The 14,789-nt window shown below is 41.4% G+C and overlaps 1 protein-coding gene across 1 annotated transcript in view; it reads left to right on the plus strand.

The window, feature by feature from the left end:
• LOC141146079 (fibrocystin-L-like) overlaps window positions 1–14,789 on the plus strand; it is a 491,542-nt gene that overhangs the window by 256,346 nt on the left and 220,407 nt on the right. The window contains exons 27-29 of the mRNA XM_073632839.1: window positions 3,887–4,031; window positions 7,677–7,834; window positions 12,587–12,709. Of these exons, the coding sequence (XP_073488940.1) occupies window positions 3,887–4,031; window positions 7,677–7,834; window positions 12,587–12,709 (426 nt within the window). The remainder of the gene's footprint in view (window positions 1–3,886; window positions 4,032–7,676; window positions 7,835–12,586; window positions 12,710–14,789) is intronic.

The raw sequence follows: 14,789 nt of genomic DNA on the forward strand, positions 1-14,789 counted from the left end.
ACTAAGGGAAACAGGAAGTGAAGCCTTGCGGCTTAACAGCCTGTTTCCTACTGCGCATGCTCGAGTCTTGCTGCTTATTCTGAATGGTCCCTGCTGTCTTCTGGGACCTGTGTGTCTCCCAGAAGGCAGTGGGGGAGAAGAAGGAGGGCCGGACATTGCGTAATTCATTGAAAGATCCGGCGATCTTTCCCCGGAAGTGGGAGCAGATACCTGGATTTGACATGTATCTGCTCCCCCCTCCCCTCTGAAAGGTGCCAAATGTGGCACGGGGGGGGGGGGGGATCCCATTCGCAGGAAGTTCCATTTATGGGTGGAACTCCACTTTAACAAAATGAAGGCAGACATTACAGTTACATTACAATTTGGTACAAGAGGAATCAGAGGGCCCAGCTCGTTGGAGCTTACAATCTAAGAGCTAGGGTCAATTGATACAAAAGGTAATTGCTGTGGAGGATGTGCTGATGGGGAAAGTAAAACAGTGTATTAGTTAGAAGCAGGGTAGGCTTCTTTAACCGGTTCCCGACCGGTGCACGACGATGTACGTCGGCAGAATGGCACGGCAGGGCAAATGGGCGTACCTGTACGTCCATTTGAATTGCCCGGCGTGCCATTGCGTGCGCGCCGGCCGGGAGCTCCGTGAGTCGGGTCGCGGGTCCCGCGGCCTCGATCGCCGCGGGGATACCCGCGATCGCCTCACGGAGAGGACGAACGGGGAGATGCCGTTGTAAACAGCATCTCCCTGTTCTGCCTAGTGACAGTGTCACTCGATCTCTGCTCCCTGTCATTGGAGCAGAGATCAGTGACGTCACACACAGAGTCCATCCCCCTACAGTTAGCAATCACACCCTAGGACACACTTAACCCCTCCCCGCCCCCTAGTGGTTAACCCCTTCACTGCCAGTGCCATTTACAGAGTAATCAGTGCCTTTTTAATTGCACTGATCGCTGTATAAATGACAATGGTCCCAAAAATGTGTCAAAAATGTCCGACATGTCCGCCATAACGTCGCAGTCACAATAAAAATCGCTGATCGCCACCATTACTAGTAAAAAAAAAATTATTAATAAAAATGCCATAAAACTATCCCCTATTTAGTAAACGCTATAACGTTTGCGCAAACCAATTATTAAACGCTTATTGCAATTTTTTTTTACCAAAAATATGTAGAAGAATAGGATCAGCCTAAACTGAGGAAAAAAAATGTTTTTTTATATATTTTTGGGGGATATTTATTATAGCAAAATGTAAAAAATAATGCGTTTTTTTCAAAATTGTTGCTCTTATTTTGTTTATAGCGCAAAAAATAAAAATCGCAGAGGTGATCAAATACCACCAAAAGAAAGCTCTATTTGTGGGAAAAAAAGGATGTCAATTTTGTTTGGGAGCCACGTCGCAAGACCGCGCAATTGTCAGTTAAAACGACGCAGTGCCGAATCGCAAAAAACGCTCTGGTCAGGAAGGGGGTAAAATCTTCCGGGGCTGAAGTGGTTAAAGAGAAGGATTTTCAGGAATTGTCTGAAGATGGATAGATTAGGGGACAGTCAGACAGATTGGGGTAGGGAGTTCCAAAGGATGGGAGAAGCTCTGGAGAAATCTTGGAGGTGAGCATGGGAGGGGGTGACAAGGGAGCTAGAGAGCAGGAGGTCTTGGGAGGACCGAAGAGAGCGGCTTGGTTGGTATTTTGGGACTAGGTTAGTGATGTAGTTGGGGGCAGAGCCTTAGGACTACTTTCACACTGGGGCAGGGGTGCGTTAGTGGTAAAGCGCCGCTAGTTTTAGTGGTGCTTTACCGTCGCTAGCGGCCAAAGAAAAGGATTAAAAGTTCCGTGTTGCGGCTCTTCGGCAGAGGCCTATTCATTTCAAAGGGCAGGGCGTTTTGGGAACGGTGTATACACCACTCCTAAACCGCCCCAAAGATGCTACTTGCTGGCCTTTTTTTCTTATCCTGCAAGCGCACCGTCCTAGTGTGAAAGCATTCGGGCTTTCACACTTGGGAGGCATGAGAGGTGCTTTTCAGGTGCTTTACGGGCGCTATTTTTAGCGCTAAAATGCCTGAAAAGGGCCTCAGTGTGAAAGGGGTCTTAGAGTTTCCTTCACTGGAACTAAGGGGCCAAGCCCAACCCATGAAAAACAACCCCATACCACAATCCCCCCTTCACCAAATGATTTGGACCAGTGCACAAAGCAAGGTCCATAAAGACATGGATGAGTGAGTTTTGGGTGGAGGAACTTGACTGGCCTGTACAGAGTCCTGACCTCAACCCGATAGAACACCTTTGGGATGAACTAGAGTGGAGACTGCGAGCCAGGCCTTCTTCGCCTAACCTCCTAAATGTGCTTCTGGAAGAACGGTCAAACATTCCTATAGAAAACAGAAGGAGAGAGGCGTCTCTGGGTGCAGATATATGACAGATCTAATGACACTTAGTACAGGAAACTCATTTTTCTCACATTTATGAAGTCAAAAATAGGCATGAACAGGTCCCAGCATGGGCGTGATCTCGTGTCATCAGTGCGTTGATCCAATCCTGCGAGGAGAGGGCGCATTGCTCGGTAACACCGCTGATGGTAACAAGCCAGCCACAGTTGGAGAACACTCCAAACGAGGCTTGGAGTGAAGATAGTTAGCAGGCGAGGAGGGATGACATCATTGGAAAGCGACACATTTCTTGAGCGTGCGTGCTGCGGATGACACAACAGCAGCGCTACTTTTTCAAACTAGTGTATGGGACTAAGGAGCTGCAATATAAAGTGTACAGGGGAGGGAGGGGGGAGTGGCCAGCATAATGAATTCACAGTGATTGGCGGCACACCAGGCAATGGCTCAAGGGCCGGATCAACACCATGTAGTGAAAAATAGTACCGGACAGGGGACAAAGGATTACATGACGTTTGTTAACACTTTTAAAAAGAGATAAGTTAAAAAGCAGATTTAAAAAAGCACTTTTTAAAAATCTGCTTTTTAACTTATCTCTGTTTAAAAGTGTTAACAAATGTCATCTAATCCTTTGTCCCCTGTCCGGTACTAACTCAATATTGAACCTTACGGACTAATGCCCCGTACATACGGTCGGACTTTGTTTGGACATTCCAACAACAAAATCCTAGGATTTTTTCCGACGGATGTTGGCTCAAACTTGTCTTGCATACACACGGTCACACAAAGTTGTCGGAAAATCCGATCGTTCTGAACGCGGTGACGTAAAACACGTACATCGAAACTATAAACGGGGCAGTAGCCAATAGCTTTCATCTCTTTGAGATTTGTGTACACACGATTGGAATTTCCGACAACGGATTTTGTTGTCGGAAAATTTTATATCCTGCTCTCAAACTTTGTGTGTCGGAAAATCCGATGGAAAATGTGTGATGGAGCCCACACACGGTCGGAATTTCCGACAACCAGGTCCTATCACACATTTTCCATTGGAAAATCCGACCGTGTGTACGGAGCTTTAAACTGGGATGCCATTAAAGTTCATGTGCGTGGCAGGCGTCCCAATACTTTTGATAATATAGTGTGTGTGTGTGTATATACTGTATATATATATATATATTTTTTTTTTTTCATTCAGCCATTCTTTATTTTTTTTATTTTATTTACTACAGGTACTTATATAGCGCCATCAATTTATGCAGTACTTTACATACATATATTGTACATTCACATCAGTCCCTGCCCTCAAGGAGCTTACAATCTAAAGTCATACTAGGACATACTAGGGGCAATTTAGACAGGATCCAAATAGCCTACAAGCATGTCTTTGGAGTCATATGGATATACAGTATGTTTAGTATCAAAAGGTGGTATGTCAATAAAAGTAAAAAAAAAATAGAAAAACAGAATAACAATTCATCTCTGTTCTTCAATCTCACATATTAATAGGGCATTCAGAACAACGCTGATTCAGCCATCTATCAAGCATCAACCTGGACTGAAGGGACATCAATAAGAATCAACAGAACTCACACAGCTTCTCCACCTATTGGGGGAACATTCAGCATTCTGGGCTATGGGAAGGAGGTTACAGGTACTGTCACTCATGTTCATTATTCTAGATAAAATAATGAATTGGGCTTTCTAAAACTCCAGTCTTATAAAAATGTCATGTTCCTCCTCCTGAACTCCAGGCAAACTACTAAATGCACCAATGAAATACTGTACATCTAAGTTGTCTGTTTTACCTGCCATTCTGTCCATTCAGTCCTGATATTTACACAGCTCTCTCACCTGAGCTTTCACTGCTGCAGTTAGGTAATACTAATAGGTTATGTCCCTACCCCAGCCTTTGACTAGATCAGACAGATCTCTCTGTTACTTTGGTCTGTCCACCTATCAGCACTGCAGCACAACTGATTGTCTCCTCGCTCTGTTCACATGTAGGTGTTGCTATTGTATTTTTACAGGTGTTTTTCTGCCATTTTTTTCTGATGTTTTTGCAGCGTTTTTGTACAGACGTTTTGAGTTGACAAGTGACCAATGAAAAGCAGTATAAGCTTGTATTCTGCCAAAAAAGAAGCTCAAGTACTTTTTAGAGCGATTTGCATTTGGCTTAAAGTGTTACTAAAGTAAATTAAAAAAAATTAAAATAACAAACATGTTATACTTACCTGCTCTGTGTAGTGGTATTGCACAGAGTTGCAGCTATCCTTCACTTCTGGGGTCCCCGGCGGCGATCTTGGCTCCTCCTCTTCTTCTTGGGACTACCATTGCCAGCCGCTGGCTATGGGGAGAGTGTAGTATGCGCGCTCCCGACCTGTGTGTCTATGGAGCCGGGCCCCATAGACTTACAAAGCGGGAGTTAGGCCCACCCACCCACTTCCTCTTCACTGCATCTAATTGACAGCAGCAAAGAGCCAATAGCTTCTGCTCAAATGCTGTGTAAAGAGGAAAAAAGGGGAGAACAGATGCAGCCGAGCACAGCGCTGATCTCTTCTCCCCTGTCTTGCTATTCACACAGGGTAAGGGGGGCACAGAGAAACTGAAAACGTGTTTTTACCTTAATGCAAACAATGCATTAAGGTAAAAAATGTTTTAGGTTTAGTAACACTTAACTTCTTCACAACTTTATCCCTGACCTGTCTGGTGTGTTCCTTGGCCTTCATGGTGGTGTTTGTTCACTAAGGTTCTCTAACAAACCTCTGAGGGCTTCACAGAACAGCTGTATTTATACTGAGATTAAATTACACACAGGTGGACTCCATTTACTAATTAGGTGACTTCTGAAGGCAATTGGTTCCACTAGATTTTAGTTAGGGGTATCAGAGTAAAGGAGGCTGAATACAAATGCATCCCACACTTTTCAGATATTTATTTGTAAAAAAAATTGAAAAGCATTTATCATTTTCCTTCCACTTCACGAAGATGTGCCACTTTGTGTTGTTCTATCACATAAAATCCAGATAAAATACATTTTTGGTTGTAGCATGACAAAATGTAAAGAAAAATTGAAGGGGTATTTATATTTTTTCAAGGCACTGTACATTGCTTGAGTTTAAAAAAAAATGTATGAAACAAAAAAAAAATACATTTTATTATGTACCATTTAATACAGAGCTGCATGTGTCATATATTCTGCCTGGAGTTCAGCATTAAGTAAACTTGAACTTGATGCCTTCATCAACTGAATCATAGGCTTCCATATTCTGTTCCTGAACATGGGGAGGCCTCCAATGACTTGTGATCCTTGTAGGCTTTTGCAAGAACAGCACTTGTATCCCATACACCCATGCTAAGTTCTGCCAGAGCAGATGCTACTTATTATATTAAACAAGTAAAACAAAAATGTATTTCCCAACACATTTACAAACTAGCTAGCAAGCAAAAACAAACAAACAAACAAAAAAAACAAAACAAATTACACTGTCTAACAATTTGCGTTAGAAAAAGAGGTTTGCAAATATATGTGGAAGCCTACCTTATCAAGGGCCTTGTATACCTACAGTATCTCACAAAAGTGAGTGGACCCCTCACATTTTTGTAAATATTTTATTATATCTTTTCATGTGACAACACTGAAGAAATGACACTTTGCTACAATGTAAAGTAGTGAGTGTACATCTTGTATAACAGTGTAAATTTGCTGTGTCCTCAAAATATCTTAACACAGTCATTCATGTCTAAACCGCTGGCAAAACAGATGTGAGTACACTCCTAAGTGAAAATGCCCAAATTGGGCTCAAAGTGTTAATATTTTGTGTGGCCACCATTATTTTCCAGCACTGCCTTAACCCTCTTGGGCATGGGGTTCATCAGAGCTTCACAGGTTGCCAATGGAGTCCTCTTCCTCTCTTCCATGATGACATGATGGAGCTGGTGGATGTTAAAGACCTTGCGCTCATCCACCTTACATTTGAGGATGCCCCACAGATGCTCAATAGGGTTTAGGTCTGGAGACATGCTTGGCCAGTCCAACACCTTTACCCTCAGCTTCTTTAGCAAGGCAGTGGTCTATTTGGAGATGTGTTTGGGGTTGGTATAATGTTGGAATACTGCCCTGCAGCCCAGTCCCTGAAGGGAGGGGGTCATGCTCTGCTTCAGTATGTCACAGCACATGTTGGCATTCATGGTTCCTTCAATGAACTGTAGCTCCCCAGTGCCGACAGCACTCATGCAGCCCCAGACCACGACCCTCCCACCACCATGGTTGACTGTAGGCAAGACACACTTGTCTTTGTACTCCTCACCTGGTTGCCGCCACACGCGATTGACACCATCTGAACCAAATAAGTTTATCTTGGTCTCATCAGACCACAGGACATGGTTCCAGTATTCCATGTCCTTAGTCTGCTTGTCTTCAGCAAACTGTTTGCAGGCTTTGTTGTGCATCATCTTTAGAAGAGGCTTCCTTCTGGGATGACAGCCATGCAGACCAATTTGATGCAGTGTGCGGCGTATGGTCTGAGCACTGACAGGCTGACCCCCCACCCCTTCAACCTCTGCAGCAATGCTGGCAGCACTCATACATCTATTTCCCAAAGACAACCTCTGGATATGACGCTGAGCATGTGCACTTAACTTCTTTGGTCAACCATGGTGAGGTCTGTTCTGAGTGGAACCTGTCCTGTTAAAATGCTGTATGGTCTTGGCCACTGTGCCTCTGGGGAGGGAAAATTACTAATTGGGCCCAATTTGGACATTTTTACTTAGGGGTGTAGTCACTTTTGTTGCCAGTGGTTTAGACATTAATAGCTGTGTGTTGAGTTATTTTGAGGGGACAGCAGATTTACACTGTTATACAAGCTGTACACTCACTACTTTACATTGTAGCAAAGTGTAATTTCTTCAGAGTTGTCACATGAAAAGATATAATAAGAAAAAACAAAAATGTGAAGGGTGTACTCACTTTTGTGAGATACGGTATATATATATATATATATATATATATATATATATATATATAAATATATGGTCTGCAACATGGAGACTCTTATAGTCTACATTTAGGACTGCACTATACAGAGGTGCATTGATGAGGCAGTTTGGCTTCCACATATATTTGCAAATGTTGTACAACTAATACCTCTCTTTTTAATGCAAATTGTTAGACAGTGTAATGTTTTTTTTTTTTCTGCTAGCCAGGTGGTAAGTACGCTACTTATAAATTGGGACGGTTGCTATTTTTGTTTACTTATTATGTTGGCAGACACTTTACACATTTTTGGTTGCATTGTAGATCTTCCTGTAAACATATCACCAATGGATCTAAAATCTGCCCTAGAAGCTATTCCAGAAAATGGTCAGGTTACTATTTCATCATCATCTCAACAGTGCAGACAATACTCATGGCAGATAACATTTGTGACCGCTACAGGCTACCAGCCTCTTATACAGGTAATGTTCTTGGTATGTAAAGCACAGTTACATCCAGTCTTGTGTCAGTACCACAATGGTCAATTCATCAAATAGGTGCAACTTCCAAGATGAGAAAGTGCAAACAGTGTACTCTCTTTAAATGCAAAAGTGCATACAATACTTGCCTAATTCATCACCAAAGTTCATATACATGAATGTGTTTAATGTGCTCATAAAGTGCAATAGATAATCATGCTAAAAGTGCAATTCATACGGAAAAAAAAAGGATTGATAATAAAGATACAATTAAAAGTTTATCAACTTGTTCTACAAATTCTGTGATGATTAATCCCACCAGGAAAATCTTGTGAAGTGTCCCACCACCTGTAGAGGCACTTACCAGAGTGATCAGACCTCCCAGTTATAGGAGATCAATCCATCATGAAGATATCCAAACGGCAAACAGCAACAACCTAGAGGCACTCTCACATCAAGGATCCACTTCTAGTAGCCACTAGCTAGTCTCATATAATGGCTCCAGCAACTTCGTAAAAACTCCAGTGGACCATCAACAAACTCACAGTGCTAGTATAACTCAAAAGAAACACATAAACAACTCAATGGCCCACTATCACAGATTACATAGATTTTAATCAGGAATTATACTCACAAAGGGAGACATAGACAGGCATTACACCAAAAAAAAAAAAGGAAGCATTTTTGCATTTAAAGAGACAGTACACTGTTTGCACTTAGCACTTTCTCATCTTGGAAGTTTCACCTGTTTGATGGCTTGACCATATAGTTATTGATTCATTGATGTGTTTTTGATATTTTTGAGCTTTAGGATTTATAGGATTTAAAGAGATTCACTTTCAGACTATTTTCTCGGTATTGAATATTTCTAAATTGAATTGCAGCAGGCTCTTTTTCCTTGTCTTTCTTTTTTCTTTCTTTTTTTTTTCTTTTTTTGATCATGTAGGCACTAAGAGCAGATAGTAAAGTTTTTTTTTTTTTTAATTTTTGTGTTAGTACCAGCCAGCTTTTTTCTATCTCTGATTTTCCAGTGGGACATTTTCTTCAGCTGTAGCTTGTTTCTCTTCCACAATTAAGGTATCTCTGTCTGAAAATCCATATCTTGGAGAATTTACTGGAAATGCAGCACATCACTTGACTTTGCAGTGGCCACCACAGCTGGGTGGAGCTGGGAATTGTGAAGATATTTCACCAAGAAATATAATAAACCTGTGTTTTTACGGAACTGATTTATGAGTTTTAGTTGGAATGTTCTCTGAAAACGTCAAAAAAGACACCCAAGTTTGGGCAATTTTAAATAGAGCTGATTTCTTAAAGCAGAGTTCCAGTCAGAAAACAAAACTAACATTATTAAGCTGCATAATACAAGGAACATCCTTTGGAAAAAAAAAAAATTTTTACTCACCTTTTCAGGTCTGTTGCTAGGGGGTCCCTCGTAATCTGTCTCTTCCTCTCCAGGGCACCTGATGTCATTTCCCTTGGCGCCCGTGCTCGCTAGTGCTCCTGGGAGATGTCTGTCATCATTTCCCAGGAGTCACTGGGCAGCGCCGAGGGCTGTAATCTCGTTACATTGTCATAACAATTTGGCGGGACCTTCCTCCATCGCCGCCCGTTGTTATGGCAATGTTACAAACAATCGGCGCTACGGCCGCCACTAAATCGTGCATGCGCGAGACCGAGAGGTGCATGCTGGTTACCCAGCATGCACCTCTCCATGTACATACCAGGAAGCAATCGTGATTGGGCTTCATATGCCCACATCAACTATGGAAACAGCCATATATGGAGGATCACAATTTTACAGTAAGGAATTTATTTATTACAAAAAATAATCTAGATCATTGTATACTTTTATTTAAATGTTGTTAACACTAAAAATAATACACAAAAAAAATAAATAAAAATTTTTCGCTGGAACTCCGCTTTAAGCTGATTGATAAAAGTCTTCCAACTTGACCATTCAACAGAAGGTGATCAAATGACTTCTGTTTAACAGGGATGGCCACACACTGATTAAAATTTGGTCCCTGCTGACCCAGTTGAATTCTGATCAGTGTATGGCCATTTTAGTGTATGGTTAATAACAATGCATTAATTCACCCTCGTTATATCTCTTGTGATCTTCAGCAATGAAGTATCCATACTGGAACATCCAGCTCCTCTCTTAGCACAGCTGCTATTCCTACTGTTCCTACTGGGTTCTCTGTAATGTAAAATAAAAAAGGAGCTGAACAATTAGACAGGGATCCCTTTACAGTTGCCACAGTGGTTGGGTGAAGCTAGGACTTCAGATGTAGAGAAATCTCCATAAGTGTTCTCAAAAATGTAAATGTTTGTAGGTTATTCAGCCTTCTCTACCTGTCCTTAAAGAGGAACTGCAGTCTGCTCACATAGTTTGTAATAAAAACATCTTTGCTGTTCTAAAGCTTCCCTCCAACCACTTTGCATATTATTTTAAATATACTGTGATTCTGTACTTGCCAAATATTCTGCAGAAATCTCCCTCCACTGAGACTGGCTGCAGCCATTTTAACTGTGAGCAGCTGAAGCTGCTGCCTGTTCACTTCCTGGATTTACACAGAGGCACACCTCCATCTCTGCAGGTCTCATTGGCCCTCTTATGACTCATCCCCCCTCCCTTCCTGGCAAACTCTCATGAGAGCGAGAGAGAGAGAGCTGTGCATGATGTCATAAGCCTAGGCTTTTTACCAGACAAGAAACAGGAAGTGGGCTGTATAAGGTATTTACTGGCAGAAAAAAAAATGTTTTACTATCCAAAGTTAAAACAACAAGGGTAGAAGATTTAATAGATGGTAAGTTGAAAAAATGACTGAAGTTCCGCTTTAATTTGGGGACTCCAGAGAAAAAAAATCTCTCCCTCCCCAAGATCCCAGCTCAACTTCTAATATGACCTAAATTTATAGCGAAAAAATAAACAAATATAACAACAGTAGAGTGAACCCGATATGTGCATCTGTATTGAGAGCAATCGAGGGCAAAACTATAGATATAACAACCAATGTGATTACTAAGGGGGCAAGAGCTGTGTGATCATTTTTCCAGTTAGCAATGAAATTTGACAAATATATTTGGGTTAAATGTTTGTAAATAAAGTTTGGGCGCCTGTATACAATTGTTATGAAAATGTTTATTATTCTTCGTCAATAGAGAAGTTAAAATGGATATTAGAGAAATAGGAGGTCCTTAATGGTTCCTTATGGGACACGACCACACATAAAATATGGCAGACAGCTGTATCAGTTATTCACATTTTTTTCTGTCTAGAACATAATTGTGGGATGGTAAGCAGTTATGTTAGCCCTTTTCAACAGGACACCAATATATCTGTTTCTGACAGTTTATAGATTAGGTCATTGCTTGGGCAGGCCACAGAAAAACTTTAAGTGTATGTAAATCCAAAATCTGTGTGTCATTATGTTTGGCATTATGCCTCACTTTATAAGGTTTTCTTAAAACCTAAGTTTAGTTAAAACGATTTTTTTTTTTAATCAGCACAAGGGTCTGTACTTACATTTAACGTGGTGTCCCTTGTACTGGTGTCAATTGTCATAGTTAAAATCCAAAGTTCTCTTCCCAACTCCCATATCCCCCAACAGCAATCTTCTGGCACTGCATAGAAGCTGTACTATAGCTTCCATTAAGAAAAAGCGATCTTTGAATGGAGGAGGTGGCTCTTTCATTACTTCACCCCTCCTCCCTTAATAGAGCCCTTTTCATTCATGTCAGCTATAGTACGTACAGCTTCTATAATTGGAGGAGGGGGCAGGTACAGTCAACACTTGTGATGGGTGCCTATGACAGTTCCAGCCCCCTTAACTCTGCAGAAACCCTTAACAGCACAGCAAGATTATGTCTGTGGATTATGGGGGGTAGCAGAGGACTTCAGATCTCAATTAGATGTCTGATAACAGGGACTTTTTGCATAAATAGTAAGTAGAGTCCCTAGTACTGTTTTTTTTTTAATTTTTTAACAAAACTTAGGCTTTATGAAAACAAAATCTGGAGCTACGTTTTATACCAGGAGGTGCTGTCAGTAATAGCACTTCCTCTTACTGGCTGGCAACACTGCAACTGGCAGCGGTATTGTCAAGCTGTTGTATGCGCTCCATCAGTTGGCCATTGGACTGCAGATCAGGTTTTTCAGATGGGCAGACCAACAATAAGCCCGGGTTCACACCATAACAGGCTGCGGATCGCACAGGAGCGCTGTGCGTCCTTGTTCCCCGTTTCAGGGACGAATCAGGGCCGATTCTATGCCTGAATTCGGCCCTGAAACAGACCCAAAGACACGCAGCGTTTTTGTGCAGTGCTCTCCGCAGCCGCCCTGGAGATATGTGACCCGGCTCCATAGGGAGCCAGTCACATTCTCCTGCTATGCGAATTAGATGTGCGGAAACGCACATCTAATTTGCATAGGCGTGAACCCAGGCTTACTTGAAGGTGCTTGCAGGCTGACATTGCTACTGCTAATTATGAGGCAGTGACTTAGTGTTGTCAGCTTGCAACGGGAAGTACTTTTACTGAAAATTTGCAACAGATTTACAGAAAAAAAAATTTGCTTAAGAAAATGTAATATATTTAGACATACCAAACATACCAAAAGATTGATTTAGAGTTTGCATAACCCTAACATTATCTAAAATGTAAAATGATTGGAAGTTCCCAGAAAAACTGCAAGAATAACACTTGTTTGAAGTTAAACATATGTTAATGTGACTTCTATGTCCTGGCTAGATAAACGACTCAACTGTCACTGGAATAAACGCTAAAATGTATTCCACAAAAGTGGTTAATGGAGGCCTGTTCCGTCAACGTATCCTTGGAGACCTTGTGAGGACACCACATAAAAATCCTCAGGTATAACTATGTTTGTTATGTATTCTACACTTTAAAGTGATCTTATACAAAAAATAATTTTACATAAGTACTTTAAGCTCTCTGTATGACTAATTTCTTTCAACAAGCTGCAATGCCTTTCTTTCAGGCCACTACTTCTGTGACTTTAAAGAGTAACTAAACTATGGAATGTTGTGCCAAAAATAAGGCAGGCAGAGGACAAAGGACTAGTCTCCCATATTGCAGCTGATCTTTTCAAGGTTACTGACTTACAATGGCTTGTTCTGCAAAGTGTCTCTGTATGGTGGTTGTCATCTTGGTATGGGTAGAGTTTTCTGTCCTCAATATCAGAGCCTCCAGCAAACATGAGCACCACAGTAGTGACATCACTGAATTTCACTCAAAATCTCCTGATACTAGCAATCAGAGGCAGCAGTGTCCTAAATCCCATACTGAACAGATACAGCTATCTGGTTGTAGGCACAGGGATGCCTAGGCTCACTCACATACCAGTAAAGGCACTGCTATTTTTCAGGAGAAAATCAAACCTAAAGGTAATTTAGGGTACTGCTTAGACACAATAAACAATTTTAAATGTCTCCTATAAATCTCCAGTCCACTTTAAGCATACATCACTTTAAAAAAAAAAGTCGTACTAAATGCAAGTTTACTCACCTATGCTCCAATGGTCTGACACCTGCGAGGTCCCTTGGCAGCATCTTCTTTACGGCTTTTTCTGGGTGCTGGTTTTTGGCCATCTTGATTGGCTGGTTGACATCACACCTGTGCATGTGCAGGAATTCATCTGCCACACTTTTACTGTCTCTCCTTCTTGCCACTTCTGGTCAATTGTTTATATTTTTATTTAATTTTCTAAGAGCAGTTCTGTCATTTATCTTGCCCTTACATTGTGCTACCATCATGATGTATATATGACCAATGTATAATTTTTCTTTTCTCCTTTTATTTTGGAAGAATAGGATTCGACATCTCTTGCAGTAATTTCCATCATTTTCTTTCACACTTTTTCCTATTTCTGGCTAAACCTTTCAAATCCCCCTTTCTCTTTTGGCATAGGAGTAGTCACCATCCACTTTAATGATTTGTGGTATCAATTAAATATGCTAATTGTTTAAAGGTGGAGTCTGTTTAGTTATATATATATATATATATATATATATATATATATATATATATATATATATATATGTATATTGCCATATCTGTTTTAAACTAGCTACGACTAAGGCTTCTGCTGAAATGCGTGAGCTCTATTGTTTTATTGTCAGTCTGATGTACCAATAAACTACAATTCAAGGACTTCAGTGTTGCCGGCTCTTTCTACTGTTTATGACGTTGGAGTGTGATGGAATACATCGAGCTCAGGCACCTGTGAGTGGATCTGGTGTATGGATTGGGTTGCCCCTGCAGAGAGCATTGTTACCTTTCTACCTTCCACACTTTTACTGTACCAGAAATGTAAACAGAGCTGCGCTGCTGCTATCTTGGCTCCATTTTAGAGAGATTTCCCCTTTACTGTCTGGGTGACAAGGAATTCACCAGACAGGAAGTGAGGAAAATCAGCAACAGGGACATAGGCAGGAATAAAAAACAAGAAGCTTTTAACGCTGCTAAGATCCAGAAGCCAGTAATAACTAAAGAGCACAAACCACGTGCGACGGCCTATGCAACCCAAGCTAGCACCAGCAGAGAGACTAAGGAAGAGGCTAGGCCTCCGCTCGCTATCGAGGTTTTGACTTAAGCTGTAACTAAAATGGTCTAGTTGCAGGCTACTTTGCAAACACTCTGTAAAATCCAGAAGTCGATAGGACACCTAATGGAGGCTCACACAACTATGCAAAAGTCCTTGATAGACATGAAACAGACTATGTCCACACTAACTTCAGAGCAAGGGGAGATGTCAACCCCTGCCAAAAGAAGCTGTTACCACTGTGAGGAAATCGAGCATCTTTGTTTTCAGGTAGACAGACACAGGTAGCCAATGCACATCATTCCCCCAGGATTGCCAAGGAACCGCAGAGAAAAAAGAAACAAACTAAGAGAACAGCGCAAGTACAGAGCCCACTCCAAAACACGTTCC

Source organism: Aquarana catesbeiana, linkage group LG05, assembly GCF_042186555.1.
Source record: "Aquarana catesbeiana isolate 2022-GZ linkage group LG05, ASM4218655v1, whole genome shotgun sequence".
In the NCBI taxonomy this organism is placed as follows: domain Eukaryota; kingdom Metazoa; phylum Chordata; class Amphibia; order Anura; family Ranidae; genus Aquarana; species Aquarana catesbeiana.